Raw genomic sequence first — 24,365 nt, 5'->3', positions numbered from 1 at the left:
GCTGCCGCTTGACGTCTGTCGCCATCGCCCAGCTATGACTTCAGAGCCTGCCTAAATTTTTGCCGCACCACAGAGTGCAACTTGCATAGTTTTCCATTAAATTTGATCTAAATGATTATCAAAGGACATAGATTATTTACTCTAGCCATCACTGGATGATAAATTGTGGATCTGTATTTTTTATATAGCCTACACAATGTATTTTCAGTTACAAGTATGTCTTTTTGTGGTTTGACAGCTTGAATGAAACCTATTTAAGGCTACATACAGAGTAATTGCATAATAAACATAGTTCGGTTTGCGCAGTTACACCAGTTTCATACACTAACCTGCAAACTCATCAGCGTCACTGTTCATTCTTGAAGAAGTACAAAATCCTTTGTAACTTTTGGGTGTATGGTGACTATACTTACAACTTTGTACTGCCACCTGCGCCGCATCAATGCATCCGTCAGTACTGTCACCCCCTTGTGGTCTCCCAAAGCTATTATGCCAGACTACATTAAACGGAAGGCCAACTGAAAGTGAATTGGAAAGCACACAAATTAGGCTGAGATTAATATATCGATTCCTCAAAAATGTATCGAGAAATTAGCGTGCCTATCAATAATCAGTGTATCGATATTTTATGGCATTCCTAATAAAGACTTACTCTTGACACACTTCATCTCTCTTTCTTTCTCTCTCTTTACCTTTATTTAGCCGTCTGTTTGCAGTGTACGTCTCACTGACAGACAGACACAACATACTGCTGCAATCCAACCCCCTATATTTCTTCTCCATCACCGACCAATCAAATGCACTCAGAAAATAAACTATCCAATCATGGCAAGCAAGTGACTAGCGGGGCCCAATCCCAGCTCTCTAATGTAAACCAAACGCAGCAGCAAGGATCTGCTGGAAACCAGGGGCCAAAGGGCAATGGATCAGGGAACCATGGTGTCAAATCCAACCAGATTTCTCCTGGCAACCCTGGACTGAAGAGTCTCAGCCAATCAGGCGGTGGCATTGGAATGATGAAAACCAAGAACAAGAGGGAAAGAAGCGTCTCCATGGACACAGGAGACCAAAGAGAATCGCTGACACCTGTTTTGGATCCGGATGCCAAAGGTAAGCCTAATATTATTCTCAGTCTGTTCACTGACCGTCTGATGCTTATTGCACTCACACACACACAAAAAAAGGCTCCAATCAAATCTAGCCTGATATAAACACTGTCACACACATATTCATCCACTGGTACTCAATGGGTAGTTCACAACCAACAGTAACATGCATATTCATATTAGTCATTTACCATTGCACTGTATCTCTCGATCAACAACCCCAAAAATTCACAGTTCTGTAATTCCCCTTTCAAATGGAAACACAGTAAAGATGAAACCGCCTGTTTTCAGCAACCCGAAAGTGCCCTGACCTTTCTAAGTACACGTTTGTGTGCATGCTTATATGTGTCTGTGTGTGTAGCATATCAGACATTATGCCCCTTTGTATTTGCCCTGAACAGGATGAAATGTGTGCATGAAAGTGTTTGTGTTTTCCTGTTGGTCGTTCTTTGGTGTCACTCTCTAATTGAGCGGGATAGAGACAGATTCAGACAGGAAGTAGAATAGAGCGGGGTGGAGAGACTGAGGGGGAGGGAGACTCTATGTTACCAGTTCCTGAATGTCAATATACACACACACACACACACATGCACATCAGTTCCCTTATGTGGTCTAAATGAGTGAAAGTCATGAAAAACATATCCAGGTCACATTTCACTCCAAAGTCAAAATAAATAAAAGCTAAAAAATTATATTGTACATATAGACAATGAAGCCAATTTTTAGGACCATTTTTTTACATTGTGAATAAAGCCCATTTTCCATCAAAGTCACATTACTGTAATGCATCTTGGCATTTTACTTAAATTACATTTTTAGTTCCTATTATTATCAGTGATAATTTGTCATTAGACTTTCATGAGTTTATTTTATTGGATTAAAGGGGGAAAAATGCCATAATACAATTATTGTTTTATTTAAATAAGCATAGATTAAAGGCAGTACAAATACTACCATGATGTGTAAATGCTGTCAAATTTAAATAAATAAAATAAAAACAATTCGCTTTACAGCAAGGTTTTTTATATATATAATAATGAGAATTAAAAGTATTTAATTGTAAAAATGAAAATAATATAACAATACAAAATCTAAGTGTCCTAAAACAAGCTTAATTTTCTTAATGCAAAATATAAATTTTTGTTTTTTTATTGTTTGTATTTTGGGGGGTGTTGAGGTGAAAAATGACCAGAACCTTTCTTGATATTTCTTAAGATTCCTACTCACAGCTTCTGACCATTCTAAAAAGCAATAACTGGTCTACTCTTTCTGGATTGTGGGGGTGTGTTATTCTTTTCACTGTGTGTGTGTGTGTGTGTGTTTGCTGTTTCTTTGTTTGGTTCATTGTGCTGTTCTTACTTTATTTCCATTTGCCCAGTTCTTTGTGTCGGCCATGTGTATGAGAGATCGGGAAATATCAAAGCAGTAGTGTGATTTTGAGAAACTGAGTCATGTGGGCTTCCTGTAATGGCAGGAGCCCACATGAAGCTCCTTTGTGTGTGTGTGCAAGCACACACTCACTCACAGTTTCTCTTTCACACAAACACACACCTGTTTGGCTTTATTATAGAATGGAAGGTAGAAGGTGGGGTCAGGGTTATTAAAGTAAATAATTTTTTGTTATTGATATTTTTATTTTTGTATTTTGATTTTCATTTCAGTTTAGTTTTAGTTTAGTTTTGAACAGGGACTAAAAACGAAATTCTTTCATTTGGTTCGGCTTCGCTCACCGTTAGTTAGACCCCGGAGCACACACACTCCCAATGCATTTACCTTTTCCACTGCTTTTTGTTCAATTTGCATTGGGAGAAGGTGTGCTCCAGGCTTCACTGACGGTGATCGAAGCCGGGGAGAGCGAGGCTCCTTGGCTTGAGGCAGTGGCTAAAGACCCTGGGTGAACAGCAGAGCAAAAGCTCTGAAAAATGACTAAGTCAATTTACATTTGTATGGGGAAAAAATTAACAGAAGCATCTTTAGTGTATATAAAGGTTTATTTCCATTGCAACATTTCAAATTGCAATGTTCTTTTCACATTGTTTATAAAATGCATAAATATATATGGAGTGCATTATAACATATTCCCAAATAATAAAAGAAAATAATATCTTCATGTATATTTTGGTTTGTGTGGTATTTTTTACATTGAAATATAAACATATTGTGTGTTTTGAACCACTTTGATAATTGGTTTATGGAGTTACTACAAGTGGTCTATTGGTGCCTCCAAGTGGACTTTTTTTGGAAGTACACTTACATAAATCATTATGGAACAAATAGCTTTGGTCATATCGACTTCAAAACTGTGTCAGACCTTCATCAGACATGTGGCTTTGTATCACGTCTTCATTGTTACAGAAATACTCAAACCAGCCCATCTGGCACCAACAACCATGCCATGGTCCAAATCACTGAGATCACAATTTTTCCCTATTCTGATGGTTGATGTGAACATGAACTGAAGCTCCTGAACTGTATCTGCATGATTTTATGCACAGCACTGCTGCCACATGATTGGCTGATTAGATAATCGCATGGATGATTGTTGGTGCCAGAAGGGCTGGTTTGAGTATTTCTGTAACTGCTGATCTTCTGGGATTTTCACACACAACATTCTCTAGAATTTACTCAGAATGGTGCCAAAAACATCAAGTGAGTAGCAGTTTTGCGGATGGAAACGCCCTGTTGATGAGAGAGTTCAACAGAGAATGGCCAGACTAGTTTGAACTGACATAGTCTACAGTAACTCAGATAACCACTCTGTACAATTGTAGTGAGAAGAATATAATCTCAGAATGCTATTATGTGATGCGGGTAGGCGCTGTTTTGGCAGCACGAAGGGGACCTACACAATATTAATCAGGTGATTTTAATGTTGTGGCTGATCATTGTATAGCCAATATAGACTAAAATATTCATAAGTGTGAAACATGATTTGCTACTTGCTGCTAGTTCATTGCAAGTTGTATGGGGGGGGGCATTCTCTTTCTAGTGAGTGTTTTATTGGACAAATATTTGACACACCCATGAGTGCAAGATGAGTCATCAATATTTTTGGTCCATTTTCCTAAATTGAGAAAGACTCTAAATTCTATATGCGTTTGTCTGATTATTATTTTTTTATTTATAATTTGTTTTACTTTTAGGAGTAAACTAGTTTACAGATGGCCTTAAAGCTAATAGACATGGACTAAAAGCTGAATTAAAAAAAATAAATAAATAAATAACTCAGAGTAAAAGCACTTGACGCTTTATCTTGTCCTGCTAAACAATTTTTTAAAGAATGGTCCTCTGTCAGTGCGGTGCTTTGGGCAAATAAAAAAGAAGTGTTTCTCATCATCTGTTTGGTTTGTATCACACTGTCTGCATGTCCTCTGCTCTCTCGGCAACCAGGAACTGTGATGCCTTCCTCGCTCTATCTCTAAATCATGGTCTCTTAGTCTATATTTAGTCAGAATCTTTCTTTCTTAAATTGTTCAGTTGATACGTAATTTGCCAATTTGGTGGTTCTATTTAGGGCTGAATAGCATTGAAGTTTGTTCAGTTTTTAAAGGAGCAATATGTAACATTGACATTAAGTGTTTAAAATGGGAACTGCAGTCCAAATTCAAAATATTAGAGAGAGTTGTCTCCCCCGCCCCCTGCTCCCCAGACAGCTCACGCGGGTTGCCAAGTTGAGGACACGCAACAGGAAAGAGCAAACTGACAATGGCAAGCGACGAGCCTTACACTGCAAGTTGATCAGCTAATGTATACGTTTGCAATGTTTTTATTGTTTGCAAATTATAAACCAGCTCATGTGGATTTTTTATAACTCTGTCAATGTTAGCTAGATGTATTGCTGGCTTCCATGGCTGCAGCATGCTGTGTTTGCCCGCTAACTTGTTTCAAATCTGGGTGTCGAAATACTATTGGGAAATGGGCTGTGGGCAGGATCACACATGCCAAAACACAAACAGAAATTCCAGCCCGGAATGGACATTTCAAATTAGAATATACTGGCTGTAGCGTTGTTTTGGGAGAAGCCAGTATTTCAACTTAGCATGTTTCCTAAATCTCTGATAACATATTATGATAATTTTATGCTTTAGTACAGTAAATATATTACATATTGCACCTTTAATGTTTCATCATGGTCATGTTTTAGGTTTTTCTCAATTTCTTTAACAATAAGTTTAGATTTGTAAATGGAGTTGATATCAAGTTACAGAGCGAGAATGTTCAGAGGGAGTGATACTGTAGGGGTTTCATTGGCAAGAAAGGCTTTATATTTGATAGATTCAGGATCAGACTGATGCTGGTGATGCCAGACTCTTTTCTGAATTTCGATGTTTAGGGGGTAAAGACCTAATTCAGTCCTACAGGCACTGTTTGAGGTGCTTCTATGTATACTTTTTTTATTATTTATTTATTTATTTGCATATTCTATTGCATTTTTTTATATTGAAGTTTTATACTAATGGTGAAAATTTGTCATGGGTCCTCATATTTCACATCCATATAGTAGTATTGGTTTTATTATATAATGATATAATTTTGTCCAAATTGAAATTGGTAATTTTATTTGGCCGAATCGTGATTTGATGGCATAAAATGCCATCCGAGCCTTTTCACTCAATGTTTTTACAGACTGCTTAAATCCTCCAGATGCATTTATTTTAACACCCAGATAACTGTAGGTGGCGCTGTGTTGTAGGGCCAGATGACAGCAGCAGAAGATTATCTGCATATAGCAGACACTTCACTTCAGTGTCATGTAGAGTGAGGCCAGGGATGCTGGATTGCTCCAGAGTTCTGCCAAACCATTTATATACTGTAGATATTGAATAGAGTCGGACTCCGACTGCAGACCCTGCTTGAAGAATTCACTTCTCTGATTTCCCATTTTTACCGCACATCTACACTTTGCCTACACGGATTGTATAATATCAAATGTTTTTCCACCAATTCCAATTTGTAGGAGTTTGTAAAGTAAACCATCATGCCAAATTGAGTCGAATGCTTTTTTTCAAAATCTACAAAGCATGCAAATATTTTCCTTTGTTTGCCCTATATGTATTTCTCTATTAGAGTATGGATAGAGAAGATGTGATCTGATGTGTGTTGTTTTAGTAAAAAGCCAATTTGTGATTTATTTAGGATTTCGTGTTTTGCTAGGAATGTGACTGTACGAGTATTTATTATACTGCAGAATAACGTCCCTAGGGCACTGCCCATGCAAATACCATGATAATTGTTGGAGTCCTTCATGCTAGATCTCAGGGGAGATACCAGACCATAAAACCAGACTGAATAATTTGACTAGAGCATGAATGATGTTGTGGAAGCTGTGTTTAAGCATTTCATTACTAATGCTGTCTTGTCCAAATGCTTTCTTTAATTTAAGATCTTTATATGTTCTTTTATTTCTGACAGCGTTATACAGTATATGCATCCAAAGGATTTAGATAGTTTTTTTTAGTTTTTTTTTTCATGTAATCTTGAAGTTTTTCCTTTATGTTTTTTGGGGACTGGTTGTGGTCTGTTGGTTCATTTTTTTGTTTTTGATAAAATTGAGTGATGTTTCAGATTTGGATCTTTAAAATTTTTTATATAGACTCCAAAATGTGCTTTGGTCTGATCAATTTGATAAATTTTAACTTTAAAAATAATTCTTTCATTTGTTGTCTATGAGTCTTTTGTAATTTTTCTTTTGTAAGTTAGCCTTATCGTCTGATTGGCTGGTTGTTGTTTTTTTTTTTTTTTTTTTTGGCAAGTTGTCTTAGTTTACATTAATTATCGAACCAGACAGCATTTATTATTATTATTATTATTATTATTATTATTTTATGTTTGTTTGCCATGCATAACCTTTGAAAAAAACGTTCTGATTGAACGTGTATTCTCTTCATAATTATTTCATATTGCTGCATTTTTTCTTTGCGTCCTCTTTAAAACTTCTAATCGTTTACATGTAGATGTTGTCACATTTCATTCGTAACTGCATAGTTAAAACATGCTGGATTTTTAAACAAATGTAAAGAACACAAATACAGTAGATGTAAATGGCAATAACATGTCATCAGTATTGTTCCAATTGACAACATTTGTTTTAACAGTCATTAACGGTGTGCATCATGCTGTGATTTTAAACAAATGCGCCACTTATTGTAACGCTTACTGTACCGGAGTAAAATTGATTGTTGAACAGAGCCACCTATTGTAAAGACATAAATGTGCAAATGCCAATTTACTGTCATTTTTGGTTCTGAAGGGGCCATTTCTCTGCAATTTGTCTCGCTTTTTCACTTTTTGTACGGTGTGAACTGACCTTAAGGGTTCCCATGAACATGGAAAACCTAGAAATATCAGAGAATTTCAAAATTGTGTATTCCAGGTTTGAGGGAAAAAAAAAAAAAAGGAAGAAAATCATAAAAAATTAATCGAAAGATCTATAGTTAATAAAACGTTTTCTATATTTTTATCTTATATTTAATCAGCTCAATGGCTAGATATTGTTTCTTATTCTGTGTGTAGATATTGCAGTTTTGTGCTTGGAGGCATAGTCAGATCATTTAAATCTATTAATTCCAAGGATTAGTACCTGAAATGGAACATCACCTCAGAAATCTCTCAAAAATCATGAACGACTGGAAAAGTCATGGAAATTCATTGGTAAAAATGTGTAGGAATGCTGACTACTGGTTTTCATCTTCATTTTCACAAACTATAATAATCTAATAGTAACACCAAGAGTGGAGAGGAACGGAGAGGAGTGTGGCAGCTTTTTCAGGGAGACTATCCTCTCTATTTCAGTCTGCCTCTTTCTCTGTAAATATTGCTCACCGGTAGCAAAACAAACAGAGAGACATTTAAATTAAATGCAAGTCACCCATGCACTTCAGACCTCTTGACTGCCACACCTGGAAAGGGCCAATGAAGTGAAAGTAGACCAGAGAGAGAGAGGGCTGACTCACTCATTTATGTAAACTAATGTCTGCTGGGAACAAAAGAAGATGCAGAAAAGTTTAGCTCTTTATCTCTGCCCGCTGCCAACACGGCGTGCGCAGGCCGAGGACACCACAACTAACACTGCCTGCTCTCTCTTTTTCTTTCTGTTTCTCACTCTCTTACACACTACTTTGTCTGGTATTCAAGGTTAGGAGATATTTCAAGGCTTTGGAGGTCTTGTGTCCACTTATAGCCCTCATATGCCAACCTTTCTGGAGTGTTCTGTGTTTGGAGTATGTGAGAACGGATCGTACGGATAGCAAATAAGTCCATGTGTGGGTGACTGAGACTGTATGCTCATATTTACAGTGGGGTTCAAACATCCACTTAAAAATGCTTCTAAATGTATTTTTTTTTTAAATGTATTTTTATTGCAGATTATATAATAATATGAGGTCAAAGTTGAATAAAAAACATAACTTGAGTTTCAGTGTTTTTTAGTCATTTGGTATGTCCCCTTTTATCTTTAATGACAATTTACATTCTTTTCTTTTCTTTTTTTTTTTTTTTTAACTTTTATTTATTTCCAGGTTTAAATTAGATTTGGAAAATTTCCCAAGATCTAGACTTTTTAACTTCACTATATTTGGAATTCATTTGAAATGATTACATTATCATTGTGTGTTTTTCTTAATGGTGTCCAGTAGAGGGTGTGATGCGCAGCAAACGGCGGTGTGTGTTGGAGAGAAAGCAGCCGTACAGTGGAGATGAATGGTGCTCGGGGGCTGAAACTGAGGAAGAGGATGAAAAACCCCTTTCTGGCACACACCGTAAGTATACACAGACGGTACACCCGGCCAGTCTACCTGCACATAAACACTGTCTGATAAGCCTTAATGAGTGTGTCTTCCTGTAGAGTATTTACACAAACATCTAGTTGAATGTGTTGTCGCAAAAACACGCAACAGTGTTTATTATTAGCTTCTGCTGCCCAGTAAAAAATACTAAGATGTCTAAATTTAGTACTCAATGTCACACCATGTACTGGTAATGGAGGTGCTCGACAAGAAAAATAAACAATGATACATCTCTGAAAAATCACTGCCGGCACACTATTGCTCTAAAAAAAAATTTTTTTTTTACATTTTTTTTTCATTACAGCATACAGTATGTGACATTAGCTTAAAGCTCTTCGTGAAGGGAGCATACACGACTCACCAATAATTCCCATTAAACTCTAATGAGGTGTCAAATGGCATGGTCCGTCAAATTGTTAAACTCATGATACAAAATTATGAAATAAACACATAAGGCACCTCTAAAGTATGAATATCAATTATTAAAATGTATTATAATACAGTAAATCTCATAAATCAGTTTTCAGATAAATAAAAAAAAAACATCACAGACAGTAAAACTCAATTACAAAAGTGAAAACTTTGCAGTCTATTAACCGGAAATGTTTAATAAATAAAGGTGTCTTTTTTTATTATTATTATTAAGAAAAGTAAATGGATAATTCATAAATGTTATAAATAAAAAACATCTGTTTTAATACATGAAAAAATAGATCTTTAATTACATTGTTTAAATCACAGTAGGGAAGATTATGCAGCCTATTTACCAGGAATGCAAAATAAACAGCATTTAATATAGAAAAATTAATTAATTAATATAAATAAATGTTTAAAATGAAAAACAATTAAAAATATTTATGTAAATACAAAAATAGACTGAAATATTTTTAATTACATTGTTTAAATCACAAAAGTGGAAATTTTGCAGCCTATTTACCAGATAAAATAATTGCCTTTTTAATAAAGAGAAGTAAAATTATAAATTTGATAATAATAAAATCACAACAGTGAAAATTTTGCAGTCTATTTATCAGAAAGGCTTTTTAATAAAGACATGTAAAATTATAAATGATAAATAAATGTTTTAAATAAAATAAAAAAACATTGTAAATAAGGGGAAAACATATTTAAATATTGTTAATAAACAGTAGTGAAAATGTTGCTGAATTTTTACCCGAAAGTCAGAATACATTAAAAGTATACATAAAAACTACAATACATTTACAAATACTAAATAAATAAATGTTATAAATAAAAAATTAAAAAATCTATTTAAAGTTAATTACATTTTTAAATCACAAGAATAAATACAGTATACTGTTAAAAAAAAAAATATATATATATATACACACACACACACACACCTGGAGCATGTGCTACCTGCTGTTCTATGCTAGAAAAAAACTGAGAAAGAAGCATTTGAAGACGTGTTTGCATACCAAACAGAAAAGCGAAATAACTGTTTTAAAAGTTCTGCTCATAACTGCCATATTTGGCAAGCACTTATTCATAATACAGCTGGAAACGCCTTAAAACGAAGAAAAGCACTTTTAAAAACTGTGCTTTTATATTAGTTTCATGAAAAATATTTATGAGTCCACCCATATTTACAAAAAGTTGTTTTTAGCTTAAGCTAAATTATTACTAACTACCATAGCTGTTTTCTGATGTTCATAAGGCATGTATCACCTTCCTTATGTTGTCATTGTATCTGACAAAGCAACTGATAAAGCATAAATTTAAGATACTAATGTTGAAAATTCAGTGTGTACATGAGATTGTCTATAATTTAATATACCAACTAAGCATCCCGTGCTATTTGTCCCTTCATATGAGGTAAACCCTGCCTTCCTCAGCTGTGTATGGACACGTGACTAAAGGTGTGGCATGAAACAAAGCCTGCACACGGCTCACACAACACCCATAATTCACTTACATCACTTAGTATATTTCCCTTTAAAGAAAACATATGACACTCTAACCTTGACCTTGTCTGAGACATTAAAACCTGCAAATTGTGTTTAATCAAGGTTATAACATTTTGTGTGGTATAACCTTTAGATGTTTTCCCAAATTCTCAACATCTCAGCAAGAGATTTCCATTCATTTCATGTGACCTGAACAGAAAATGGCCTATTTGTTGTTTTATTTTTCATTCATCTTCAGCGTTTCATATCTGCCCACATAATGTCATGACATAAATGCCAAGCTATTAGTCACTCATGGAACTGGAGCTCTGGGAAGTGTTTCTGTGGTATTTAGCTCCTCCTTGTGGTTTTCCAGAAGATTTTTATCTTATTTCTTTTGCAGTAAACAAACAGCTTGATGCTAGGATTCACTATAATCTTTAATATTGTAAGTATAGCTCAGAAAAGGTTATATCTTCAATATTTTTGTGCTGTACTCATAAAATGTACCTGGTAAAATGGACATGCATCATGGAAATACAGTGTTTTTTGGGCATGTACCATGGCAATATCATGGTATTCTTTAAAGTACCTTGAAGTACCAGGTAAATACCATGGCGGTCATTCAGTAATATGGTATATATCAAAGAACCATGGTTTTACTGTTTGACACATCACTGTAACATGGTAAAAGGTAAAAGTAAAAAGGCTCCAGAAGTGAAACCTGATTATTTATGCATTTTTATGTACCTTATGAATCATTCTCTATTTGTTTTTCTTTGGCGACATTTATTCAGGAGAGCATGTGATTTGTCCTGGTCAGGCCCACTCTGGTTCAACCGCCACGGGCCCTGTTAGTGATCCGGGAGGTCAAGGTTCAGGTTCAGGCCATGGACCCGGTATTCGCACAGATCTGCATCCTCGGCCCTCTCAGCAAGTAGTGTATGTGTTCACTACCAGCCTAGCCAACAGGTCAGTATGATTGGCTTCTACTCCAATAAAGTCTTCAGTAGACATATTTTTTCCATTTGAGAAAGTTACAAAATATTGGCATCCCATCATATGTAAAAACAGATTTAAATCAATAAGGACAGTCAGGTCCCATAAACAGCTCAGAATGGCCACTGCAGAAGCATTATCAGGTTCGATCCTCATCTTAATTAGTTCCTTTAATTATATACATAATGTCATATTTATGCAACTGATCAGATTTCTTAAGTCATATATTTCAATGGGTGATTCACACATCCAGAGCGCATGACCTTCTTTAACGCCCACATCCAGACAGTGGGCACCTTAATAATAACTGCAGGTCCCAATCATGTCCAATTGAGTAAATGAAATCACAGACATCCTGTGTTGTGTTAATAATTGTAACTCAAACTGTAAGTTGGAAAATTTTGATGAAGCCACAACAAAGGAGTTGACTTTTATGCTAGTATTCACTTTGCAGCCAATTTTCCACCACGCTTTTGTAACAGATGTAGGAGTATGTTTTTACAAGGCATTGTCAAATGCCTGAATAGGAAACTATGAAGATCATAGAAATGTTTTATTTTTGTTAAGCAGTAGATTAGACAAGCTGATGTATTATTGTATTGTATAGGAATGAATGTCAGCAGGTACCATATGTTTTTGTGTTTGAGGAAATAGTAATGAATAATGTAAAAATATAATGACTGTCCATGTATACTTACAGTATATATTTTAAATATTTGTTTATGGAGCAAAGACTTTTAAAGAGAATATTTGTATGTGTTCTGCAGTGCTGCAGAGGCAGTGATGCATGGCCACACAGACTCCATTCTCTTGTATCACCAGCAGAATGTCCCCCACACTAAGCTGGACCAGGTCTGTTCCAATACATAGACACATACATACACATGCCTTGATACTGTTACGCAAGATTCTAAAATAGTTAGGTAATCTACATTGGTTTGATTTGTTCTTAAACATAAGCCATACTGTATATTTAAAGTCTTTAAATAAGGAAGAAATGTGTTATCACATCCACATGTGCAGGTGCAACTTGGCGTGAGACCTTGTGTTTGTTTAAATGGCTATTTAAATCGCAATGCTCATCTTAGTTCCTGTTTCTGTTGTAATGAAAACTAGTACAGTTGAATGTCTTTTGTAATGTGTTGAGCTGAGATAAATATTACATTTTAACAGCCACCCCCCACCTCCTCCTTTCTGTCTTTTCCTTTTTCTGTATACCTGTCCACTCTCTGAACAGTCTACTGGTGTTGGAAAACTCTCCAACTTAACAGAGCAGATCAGTTCTAGTCACACTCCACCCATTGGAACACCCAAATCCCAAAGTGGTACACCTCGGCCAGCTTCCGCTGGTGGAGTTATAGGAGGACACCTTCCTGGCACCAGTACTCTTTCCTCCACTGGCCATCCAGATGGTGAGCCAACTCAACCCCACCAGGGAGGAACATCAAGCAGCAACAGCCGCTCTACAGCGCATTCACTGGGTCCAGGAATTTCAGGTCCACAGTCTGTTGGAGCTTCGGGATCAGATGGAATGGACAGGCCAAGTACCGTTTCCCACCATGGTGCAGGTGGGTCTCCTTCCTCTAGCCCCTCTGCGCTATCAGCACACAGTGAGTGTGAACCAGGCCAGCGTGGGGGGGGAGGAAATAAAGATGGCCTGTCTAAGGAGCAACTGGAGCATCGGGAACGCTCTCTGCAGACTCTTCGAGACATTGAGAGATTGCTTCTCCGTAGTGGGGCTGGTGCTGGCCATGAGGAACTAAGAGGTTCTAATGGCAATCCTAATGCCACTAATGTCAATAACAATAATAGTAATGATGGAGGTAGGGGTTTGGAAGATGGTGAGAATGGTGGGGGAAATGCTGGCAACTGCCATAGCAACAATGCTGGAATACCTGGCATGCCCCCTGTAGGTGGAATGAAAAAGTATGAGGAGCCATTACAGTCCATCATCTCACAGACACAGAATCTTGTTGGGCCCAGTTTAGAGGAATCTCTGATGGGCACACACCATGGTATGCCACCACACCCTCATCACCTCTCCTCACCTTCAGGGTTGGACATGGGAACCCTAATGGGGCCTGAAGGTGTAACACCAGAGCAGCTGGCTTGGAGGAAGTTGCAGGAGGAGTACTACCAGGAGAAAAGGCGACAACAAGAAATGAATCCACACCAACATCCCCAGCATTTCCGTATGATGTCAGAAATGGGAATGCCTGGGGGGCCGCCAATGCTAATGAGGGGACCCCCACCACCATATCACAGTAAACCTGGTGATCAACAGTGGGGGCAAGGTCCAATGGTAGGGGGAGGCATAGGAGGTAATGGACGAATAATAGACATGCATCAGGAGGGGCCTCGAGGACCAAGGTTTCTTGGACAGATGCGAGGCCCATCAGGTGGTGGAAGCTACCCAGAAAGCCCTGGGGGAGTTTTAGCAATGGAAGGGTTGGGGCCTCAAAGACCTCCAAGGCCAGGCATGGGTTGGTTGGATGAAATGCCCCCAAACATGGGTGGTGGAGGCCCATTTCATGGGTGCTACACCCCTGGGGGGCCTGGTGGACCCCCTCAGCACTTTACAGGTGATTTGGATCGCCCTTTAACACGAGAGGAGATGTTCCGTAGAATCCATAGATTAGACTTGCAGCAAATATCCAGACACCAGCAACAGGCAGGGCTTGGAGGTCCAAGGTTGATGGATAACACTGGAGGACCAGGCTTCCATAATCCTGGCATGGGAGGAGGCCCACCCTCTCGTGGCGATCCAGTGGACTTTCCCGGTTCTCGGGCTATGATGGGCTCTCCTCTTGGAGGAGCATGCAGTGATGGTGGCCCTACAATGAGAGACATTGTTGACTCACCTTTGGGGGGTAACCTAAACATGAATATGGGCATGAATATGAATCCACAACAGCAGCAGTTGTTGGCTCAGAAGCTGAGAGGAGGTCCTGGACTTGGTGGCACTATTGGGGAGTTTTTGAGCCCGGAAGACATCTCCCGTATCAGGGCTTTTCACAATGGTCGGGGTGGTGCTAACAAAGGAATGATCCCTGGCCCAGATGGACCTCTTCAGTTCCCCAACCAGAGCTCCTTTCCTGGTAGTCAAGGTGATGTGTTATATATGCAGCAGCCAGGCCCTGAGATATTTGTAGCAGACCAATCAGGTCCTCCCCACATGAGCAGCACCTCAAGGCTTAGTCACATTCCCGTGAACACTGGTTCAAGGGGTACAGAACTTGGCACCCGACATCCTCCTGACCTGTCCATTAGTGTTAACCCAATGGGATCCCAAGCAGTACCTCAATCTCACCAGCTCAAATCCCCCTCTCTTAGCCAGGAGCCATCTCCCCTCATGCCTTCACCCTCTGCAGCAGGCCTTAAATCACCCAGCCAGTTATCACAGAGTGGCCCTCACCCTCCTCTACCAGCAGCCTCTGGGGCTGGAACTCCCTCCTCTACCTCTATCAAGTCCCCCCAGGTCATTGGCCATTCCCTTGGTCTTCGCTCACCATCTGACTCTCCTGGACACCTGAAGTCTCCAACCATGCCTGTTGCTTCACCTGGCTGGACTGCCTCACCCAAAACTGCTATTCCCAGCCCTGGGGGACCACCTAGTGTCAAAGTCGCAGGGAATGGGGGGAGCAGCTCCACTGATACAGGTAAGAAAATAAATAAATGAGACTATATATATATATATATATATATATATATATTTATTTATTTATTTATTTATTTTTTAAAAAAAATTTACATTTAAAAAAAAAAAAATTTGTATATGACATATGTCATTCAGAGATGCACTGATCAGTTTTGTAGCAAAATATGATCTGTCAGTATGTTTTTCATATTTTATGTGTATTATGTATATTTTATGTATTAATGCCTATAGATAAATTTACACCATTTATTTTACCTTAGGTATGTCCCTGCCACCTAGGAGTTCAAACTCAACACCCATCAGCCAGCCTCCCAACTCTATCAATCCTAGCATGCCTTTCACATCCTCACCAGATGCCCCACCATCCCAAAATCCTTTATCCCTTATAATGTCTCAGATGTCAAAATATGCTATGCCCAGCTCCACTCCACTCTACCATGATGCAATTAAGACAATCGCCACATCAGATGATGAGATGCTACCAGATAGACCCCTTCTACCTGGACTCAACATGTCAGGTATGTACTTTAAATTTGATCAACTTTTTTTCAATCTGAAATCTCAAACTGCATCTTTGAAGGTAAATTTGAGTGTGTGGTTGTGTGTGGGTGTGTGTGTGTTTTCCCCTTTAGGTTGTAATGTGCTGTGTAGTTATATTATTAACACCTTTAAAGCTGCTTTATTTTTTTAATAGAGCAGTAAATAAACTCACAAAGTTTTACAGTCCATCATCAAAGATTTAAGGTCACAAATCAAAAGAAAAAAGACTGCTATGAGGACCCATAAGATTTTCTTTTTTTCTTTTTTTTTTTTTTTTGCATTGTGACAGGACAATTAAGCTCATTTTACTCCTAGTTAACATTACTGCAAGGCGAAATACATAATTTCATTCTCATTATTCTAACATGAAAAAAGATTCATACATTTTTATTTATACAATTGTAGAATTTTCTGTACTGTCTTTAAGAAGGAATTCATTTTAATTTACAAAAACAATTTTTTGAAACACTATTACAGTAATAGAGTAAAACATGTTTTACAGTAATGAAAATCACTTTTAAAAAAATTGTGAGAAAGACAACAAATACAACCAGATACATAAAAAAAATATTGTCACAATGCAAAAATATTCTAAGGGGTCTTTTCTTTTGTTTTTGGGGTGAAATATGACCTGACGTTTCTTGACAGTTTTCATGAGGTTCACCCAGAAAGTTATTAAAGACTACATTTGTTTATGTGATTGTTTACATACAATGCAATTTTGACACTCTTTTTCAGTGGGAAACATGGGAAATCACCAGTCTACACAGATGCTCCTCTCCTCCCAGGGTTCAATGGCACTTCACAGTGGTCCACAAAGTCCCATGGGAATGGTACTGCAAGGAGGTCAGCAGCTATCCCATGATCCCTCTGGGCCCATGCTCCCATCCCCTAATCCTATGGGCATGCCAGGAATGACATCAACAATAATGGGAGGCGGAGGGGGACCTCCTGATGGAATAGGACCCTGTAACGTTTCTCCAGTTCATCCCCAAAACCAGATGGGGGGATTTCCTCGCATGCAGGGGCCTCTTCACTCCCCTATTGGTGGTATGGGGCAACAGTATCCCCAGCGTCCTGATGAGGTCCTACCACCTCAGCAGATGCATCTTCTAAGTAAAGGCATGTCTCACCAGCAGCCTCCTCATCAACCAGACTCTTTTCCATCCATGCCCATGGGTGATGGTCCAGACCTGAGTGAGGTCATCAGGCCTACACATACAGGCATTCCTGAGTTCGACCTTTCACGTATCATTCCTGCAGACAAGCCCAGCAGTACCCTACAGTACTTCCCCAAGAGTGAGGCCATGTCCCAGTCACAGCACAATCCTCACCAGGGCCAACCGCCTCAACAGGCTTCTTCTGCTCAACTTCTCAAGCAGCTTTCCTCATCTGGACCTCCCCATAGCAACGTCCCCTCATCCAACCCCCATATTGCTAACCTTCAGAACATGATGGCCGAACAGCAGCTGTCCTTGCACCCCTCACACACACACTGTGGTATGCGCCCAGGTATGGACATGCCTCAGATTGGCACTAGGGGCATGGGTTCAGGTGGTGGGATGGGGCCCATATGCCACCCAGGGCACATGATTGGCAGGACAGGCATGTCTCCACAACAGCAGCTCCAGCAACAACACCACCATCAGCAGCAGCAGGCCATGATGGCCAATAACCTCTTACAACACCCATCCCACCCTCCCCGTAGTATGCTGTCTCCACAGCAGCACCCTCATAATCTTATGGCCCAGCAGAATCTTATGATGATGCAGGCTAAGCAGCGGGGCATGACCCTCCCTGGGGAGCACTTTGGCCAGCAGGGGCCCCTCATGTCCCCTCAGGGGCCTATGATGGGACCTCCACATTCCCAGTCAGGCATGATGGGCCCTCAAAATCTAAGACAAAGGAGCATGTCACTGGACAGCCCATTGGGCTACGGGCCTGGAAGTATGGCCAACATGCCCTTTTAATGGGACTTCTCTGTAAAACTGTAAAAACCTTTTTTCTTGTTGGTTATTTCTTTTGGACAAGATTTTATTGCCATTGATAAACTGTGGCAATCAAATGCTACAAAAACTTTGGTTTTAATAATAATTTCATGATGCTGAAGGGAACTTTGGCAGGAAAAGCTAATTGTAGAGGGTTGTCATTACAGTTTAGTACAATCTGAAGCAATTTTTTAATATATTTGTAAAATATGTATATTTCAGATCAGTGTGTTTGATTGCTAAGGTGAAAGGAGAAAAGCCTATGGGTTTCTATGTTCTAATTATATTCTGGCTACCAAACTGTTGTGCAAGGTATATAAATATCTATATATACATATAAAATATATATATAGTTGCTGTAAATAAGATGCAATTTGTGCTTGTTTGCAACTGTTCTGTATACTGTGTTTTATTAGAAATCTATAACGTAAGAAAAAAATTCTGCTCAGCAACTTTGTGCTCTCCTTGTTTGATGTGTGTGTGTGTGTGTTTGTTGAGGTGGGGGGGGGTTGTCATATTGACTTCTGATCACACTACAAAAATAATAACACCATTACATACAATGTTTTATTTCAAAAGCATTTGCTATTTGACATTCACTATATTCTGGTTTAGGGAACATTTTAAACACAATGCAAAGCACTATAATGGGGTAGGGATGATGCAAAAGCTTAGTTTTACTTACTGCTGCAATTCAACCTATGATTTACAGATCACCCAAATTTACAGTGGCCCCAAAAAGTATTTGGACACTTCAGCCAGACTTTTATTATCTAATGTAAAGACATTCTAACGTCATATTAATAGTGTGCCATAAAACCTAACAAAACTTGTTAGGATTTATGTTAAATGCTTTGCTTAAAAAGTGTGCTTGTGCTGACTGTAAGAACTAAATTCCACTTGATTTGATTGTCTTTTAAACAATTATATGTGTGGCTTATTTGTCCAAATCCATTTGGGGTCTGTATATCACCACTGTATATAATTTCATACAGTCACATTGTCTGCATTCATGTGTTCAGACTTAGGTTCAGGCAGTGCGCAGTTCATCAGTGCACAGGTGAAGCTGTTGATCTCAGATTTCTGATTGGCAATTCAAAGATTAAAAGTTGCATGTACAAAAACATTTTTTTTTGTTTAATAATTAGTACAGTCATTTCAAAAACCTCAACTGTTCTTTAGATGTAGTGGCTGCTTGTTGTTGTGGTAACAGCCTCTGAGACCGACACTCTACCAAGACTTTCTGCTCTCTGCCCTGACAGGCATTTACGAATACACTTCCTTTTCGCTAGCAACTGCAGGAGGTCTCTCCGGAAACGTACCCCTATGAAGGCATACAAGATTGGATTCAGGCAACAATGGCTAAAGCCAATGCTCTCTGTCACTATCAGTGCCTGTTGCAATGTGGAGCGGGCATGGCAGCTCTGCTCAGGCATAGCACCTAGTACCACCAGGGTATCCATTAAAACGGTAATGTTATAGGGCAGCCAGCACAGGCAGAAAACCAGCGTAACCAGCAAGGCCAGCCGAATGGCCCCCTGCTTTTCCAGGCTCCTCTGGCTTTGGCAAAGAGTGATGATTATGGCGGTGTAGCAGTACCCCATAATGACAAAAGGCAAGAAGAAGCATAACAGGTGTGTGAGGAACCGGTTGGTCAGCATCCAGTTGTTTGCATGAATGCCGTGGTTGTTATAAGAGCAAGAGAGCTTGGCAGTTTCATCCTTATCTACCTCCACGGAAAGGAACACCATGTTGGGCATTGACACCAATAGGCAGAGGAGCCAGAGCAGGGCACAGATGAGGTGAACAGTCCGAGGGCGACGGTTCTTGAGGCTGGGGACGGCATGCACAATGGCGAGATAGCGATCAAAGCCGATACAAGCCAAAAGCAGACTCCCACACACCAGATTTAGGCGATCAATAAGGCCTAATAACTTGCACAGAAACTCTCCAAAAAGCCATCCAGCCACACTCTGAGTCACTGCAAATGGTAACGTTAAGAGTAGGAGCAGGTCAGCCAGCGCCAAATGTAGCAGGTAGATCTCGGTGATGCGGAGGTTGCTTCGGCGCTTTAGCAGGACTGTCATGAGGAGGCCGTTTCCTGTCAAGCCCAAGAGAAACACCACACCATACACAAGGGGCTGGAACACAGTGTGAAACAGGTGCAGTGGGTTTTTTTCATTGTCACAGGTGTACTCTACATCATCAAAAGGAGCCTCCGTCATGTTTTCATAGACATCAAACTCTCCTATATTCTGATAGATAAAATATAAACAAGTTAGATATGATCAAGATTATTCACCTTTTTGTCCTGTTTTGTTAAGATCCTGCAATTTTTACAATGGCTATGTTGCAATAGAGCAATCAAAATGACTGAATGTGATTCAATCTCAAATTCACACTTTTTCATACTCTACATTGTTAATTCTTGCAAATGTGAATGAAAGCCTAAACAAGGCATACACTGTCAGAAGAAAGGGTACGGTCGAGGTCCATTTGTAATCACATAGGGTACAGCTTATGAGGTTGTACCCTCACTGGTTCAAAGTTACACCTTAAGGTACTAATATGTACACTTTAGGGATAGATAAGGTTCAAATACATTTCTGTCCATCATAGGGTCCATGTATGTACCATTTCCCCCAAAAGAGGTACAAAATATTGTGATTAAATTATTTGCCTGGTTGGGGATGGGGTGGTTCAAGGCTGCCAAAGCCAAACCTTTCAATTGCATGAAATTTACTTCATTGTCCCATACGTGATCTCAACAATTCAATAAACACGCAGTTGAAAATCACCCAACACCAACATAAACTTAAATAATAAATGATAAAAATAAAATGTTATACAGTAAATTAGTTCATGTTCTCTGGTAACATACAACAGGTGAAAAAAAAAAATCCATATCTGACCTCTGAATTTTAGTGTTTATGTTTAGTGTCAAGATGATTATTTTTATTTGATTTACATATAAAACAAATTCTTTAAATTAAATTACAAACAGGTTTAGAAACAATGCCATTTTATCCCATATAAAATAAACAATCTGTTTCTTTAAATGAAATCATTAAACTTTGGATCTTTTGGACATTTAATTTATTCAAAGGAAGAGTGCAAACTTATGCACAATTAATACAAACTTTTTTAAACAAGAGAAACTGAAGAGCTGCAAGTGCAACAGGTAATTTTACAGCGTAGGGCCTTATTCAGATTCGTCCAATTGGGTTGGCACTGCGCATGCTGTGCGCGGGAAGTTTGGGATGTGCTGCTGGAAGTTTGTAGTGATGGGAAGATTGGATAATTTTACTGACTTGGATCTTTGAGTCTCATTCAGCAAAATGAACGAATCTTTATTCAAGTCATTTCGTTCATTTGAGCAGAATTAAAATTGTACATTTTCAATAGCCAAATCCCCCCCAACACGTCTACTTACGCAAAATTTGATTATAGTCCCAATAAGGAAAAACTGATAATGCAGCCAAGGAAAAATTATGAGAAACAGAAACCCATATGCATCAACCCGAGCGGAGTGGCCACCGCTGAGGATGCCATATGCCCCAGGAGCCTCTGAAACAGTTTCAGGGGAACCGCTGTCTTCTGTCTGAACGCCTTAAAAAAGGGCAGCACCGACTGTGCGCGCTCGTTCGTGAGGCGTGCCGTCATCGAGACCGAGTCCAACTCCAAGCTGAGAAAAGAGATGCTCTGAACCGGGAGGAGCTTGCTCTTTCCCCAGTTGACCCGAAGCCCTAGTCGGCTGAGGTGCGAGAGCACCGGGTCCCTGTGTGTACACAACACATCCCGAGAGTGAGCTAGGATTAGCCAATCGTCGAGATAGTTGAGGATGTGAATGCCCACTTCCCTTAGCGGGGCAAAGGCTGCCTCTGCGACCTTCGTGAAGACACGAGGAGACAAGGACAGGCTGAAAGGGAGGACCTTGTACTGATACGCCCGACGGGTCTGTGTCGAGGTAGAATCGAGATGTGGAAATACGCATCCTTCAGGTCTACCGCCGCGAACCAATCTTGATGCCATGTCAGCATCTTGAATGGGAGTGTGTGTAAAGCCCTGTTCAGTACTCGCAGGTCCAAGATTGGCCGCAACCCACCGTCTTTCTTCGGTACAATGAAGTAGGAGCTGTAAAACCCCTTCTTCATCTTGGCCAGAGGGACAGGCTGTATCGCACCCTTCCGTAGGAGGGTAGCAATCTCCACGTGCAAGGTAGCATCGTTCTCGCCCTTCACCAAGGTGAAATGGGCGCCGCTGAACCTGGGCGGATGCCTGGCGAACTGAATCGCGTAGCCGAGTTGGACAGTCCGGACCAGCCATTGCGACGGGTTGGAGAGCGCAAACCACATGTCCAAGCTCCGGGCGAGGGGGACCAAGGGGACAATCTCGTCGGACCTACCGGCGGGATGGCGTGCCACGCCGTGTCGTGGCCGTGCTGAGTTCAGGGATATCGAAGCACTTACCTGGCTCCTTGTGACCACCCCCGGAACAGCCTGGGATGGGGGAGGAAGAGGCCTGTCCTCGTGACCCATGGAGACCATCACATCGGGAGCAGATTTGTGCCACAGCTGAGCGCGCAGCGGCAGGTTTGGCGCCAAACCTGCCAAAATGGAATGGTGGACGGTTGTCGTGATGACGGCCGACATAAGGGTGAATTAGGACATAATTTTCATTTTTGTGTGAACTATTTTTATAAGAATGATGTGACCACTTTAATATCAAGTTAATATGAATGATTAACTTTCCATTCCTATTAATTTTTTTTTTTCTTCAGTTATGTGAAGAAATTGACTAAATCCATTTATCAGCTGTCCAGTGCTTCAAGGAAGGCTTCACTAGTAGTGCTGATACACCATATGAAAATGGCTTTCACCGGGATGGTTCAAGTCCTGATCAAATGGATGGTGTGCAGGGGAATGAGGATCAAAGAGGGGGTAATTGCAGCCTTCAGTGCATACTTCCTCTTTTAACATGACTTTTTTCACCCTATATGTAAAATATGTTCACTTCCTGCAATGTGCTATTGCATAGATATGAGTCAAGAATCATTCAAAGACGTTCTGTGTACTTAAGTTAAAATTAAATGTGTACTAATATTTTTAAAGTGAAATGGCTAAAATAAATATATGTATCCTACTATATTTGATGACAAATTGTGATTCTGAGATGTTGTTAATTCTGTGACATTGTAAACAAAAATGTGAAATTATTGAATGTTTCATGTTATTAAATAAACGTGATTAAACATCAAGTTGGCAGTTTAATATGCTTGTCACTGGGGCAGTACCCTTAAAAGGCCTTTTCCAAGGGTACATTATAGTACTATATCACTGAGGTCCAAGTTAGTCACCAAGAGTACATATTTGCCTCTTAAAAGGTACAAGCTGTAAGGGTATGAAAATGTACCCAAGTTTAAGGGTACACAAATGTACCTTTGAGGGTACTGCCCCAGTGACAAGCCATTATACCCCTAAAGTTACAAATGTTGCACTTTTTTTCTGACAGTGTAGCTTAATAATTTACAATTTCAACTGTATTTAACAAACAAGTGCAGCAGGCGGCTGTATGCTAGAATCCACCTGTGGTGTTCACAGGACACTATTAAAAGTAAACATCTTACTTCCTTTTCCTTCTGTATTTAAAATGTATTTAAAAATGTTAAATATTAATTCTGATAAATAAACACAAAGATTCAAAGAAACAATCCAAAGATATATAAAGTGGAGTGTGGTCATTTTTATAATTAACTAATCATTTTTAATTGATTTTATTTTTCTTAAAAAGCAGAGTTTTGGTTTTCCATACTAAATAATTACAGTAAGTTTAATATTGCTGTAATCAGTATTTTCACAAATATGTAAACCTTAAGTTGAAAGATTGCAAAGGAGCTTTGGAATACTCACATCAAAAATGACTTTCTCTGTTATTTGATCCATGTTCCTCCCGATCTGGACAACCATACTATTGTCTCAAAAGTGTGTCCTCTGCCCCAGTATTAAGGGAAATAATAAGAGGTGCCTCAATGGTGAAACTACTCTGAACAACCAACCCAAGTCTTGAGATACGCCTCTTTAAAAATCACTTCAAGCCAAGGACTCACGTTCACCTTATTTGAGTACAAAAGACAGAAAGCAGCCCACACAGTTCCTTTACAGAACAAACACTCCACCAATATACTGCATTTCAAGTCAGGTTTATACTGTACTTGGCACAATCTGAACCCTAATGCTAATCTTATTTGATTAATCTTAATTGACCTGATCTACACAATTTGCAGCATTCTTGCAACTAGGACTGTGGTTTCCTTTTTAACACTTAGCTGACCACAGCTTGGCACCTTTTGTTTTTAGCAGCCTGCTTTGTGTCTCTGGACATGT

At 39.3% G+C, this 24,365-nt stretch overlaps 2 protein-coding genes across 5 annotated transcripts in view; one reads left to right on the top strand and one right to left on the bottom strand.

Moving 5' to 3' along the window:
* The window catches only part of bcl9l (bcl9 like), a 71,337-nt gene extending 52,907 nt beyond the window's left edge, over window positions 1–18,430 (top strand). The window contains exons 3-9 of one of the 2 annotated variants that reach the window (XM_051656254.1): window positions 703–1,110; window positions 8,741–8,863; window positions 11,595–11,769; window positions 12,564–12,648; window positions 13,034–15,455; window positions 15,715–15,972; window positions 16,733–18,430. In XM_051656254.1, coding sequence (XP_051512214.1) covers window positions 798–1,110; window positions 8,741–8,863; window positions 11,595–11,769; window positions 12,564–12,648; window positions 13,034–15,455; window positions 15,715–15,972; window positions 16,733–17,964 — 4,608 coding nt within the window. In that variant the 5' untranslated portion in view covers window positions 703–797 and the 3' untranslated portion in view covers window positions 17,965–18,430. Of the gene's footprint in view, window positions 1–702; window positions 1,111–8,737; window positions 8,864–11,594; window positions 11,770–12,563; window positions 12,649–13,033; window positions 15,456–15,714; window positions 15,973–16,732 lie in introns of both variants that reach the window. The other variant, XM_051656252.1, reaches the window with a different exon arrangement.
* Window positions 18,431–18,537: 107 nt separating this feature from the next.
* Window positions 18,538–24,163, bottom strand: LOC127416769 (C-X-C chemokine receptor type 5). 3 transcript variants are annotated; one of them, XM_051656323.1, is made up of 3 exons: window positions 23,892–23,979; window positions 22,452–22,588; window positions 18,538–20,123 (listed from the first exon to the last, which is right to left on the bottom strand). In XM_051656323.1, the coding sequence occupies exons 2-3, from the start codon at window positions 22,527–22,529 to the stop codon at window positions 19,161–19,163; spliced, it is 1,041 nt and encodes a 346-aa protein (XP_051512283.1). In that variant the 5' UTR covers window positions 22,530–22,588; window positions 23,892–23,979; the 3' UTR covers window positions 18,538–19,160. The 3 variants fall into 3 exon arrangements, with proteins under 3 accessions (XP_051512283.1, XP_051512284.1, XP_051512282.1); XM_051656324.1 differs by lacking the exon at window positions 22,452–22,588 and having other exon boundaries at window positions 18,540–20,123; window positions 23,892–24,163; XM_051656322.1 differs by lacking the exon at window positions 22,452–22,588 and having other exon boundaries at window positions 18,557–20,237; window positions 23,892–24,105.
* Window positions 24,164–24,365: the final 202 nt, after the last annotated feature.

This window comes from Myxocyprinus asiaticus, chromosome 26 (genome assembly GCF_019703515.2).
Source record: "Myxocyprinus asiaticus isolate MX2 ecotype Aquarium Trade chromosome 26, UBuf_Myxa_2, whole genome shotgun sequence".
NCBI classification, from domain to species: domain Eukaryota; kingdom Metazoa; phylum Chordata; class Actinopteri; order Cypriniformes; family Catostomidae; genus Myxocyprinus; species Myxocyprinus asiaticus.
This window is presented reverse-complemented; position numbering and strand designations above follow the sequence as displayed.

What these genes read in the sequence shown, in the direction of transcription:
- LOC127416769 (XM_051656322.1), bottom strand. Translation starts at nt 23,948, where the DNA reads ATGGTTGTCCAGATCGGGAGGAACATGGATCAAATAACAGAGAAAGTC. An exon ending in CAGAGAAAGTCATTTTTGAT is followed by an intron (nt 20,238 to 23,891) that starts GTGAGTATTCCA and finishes TTTATCTATCAG; the next exon opens with AATATAGGAGAGTTTGATGT.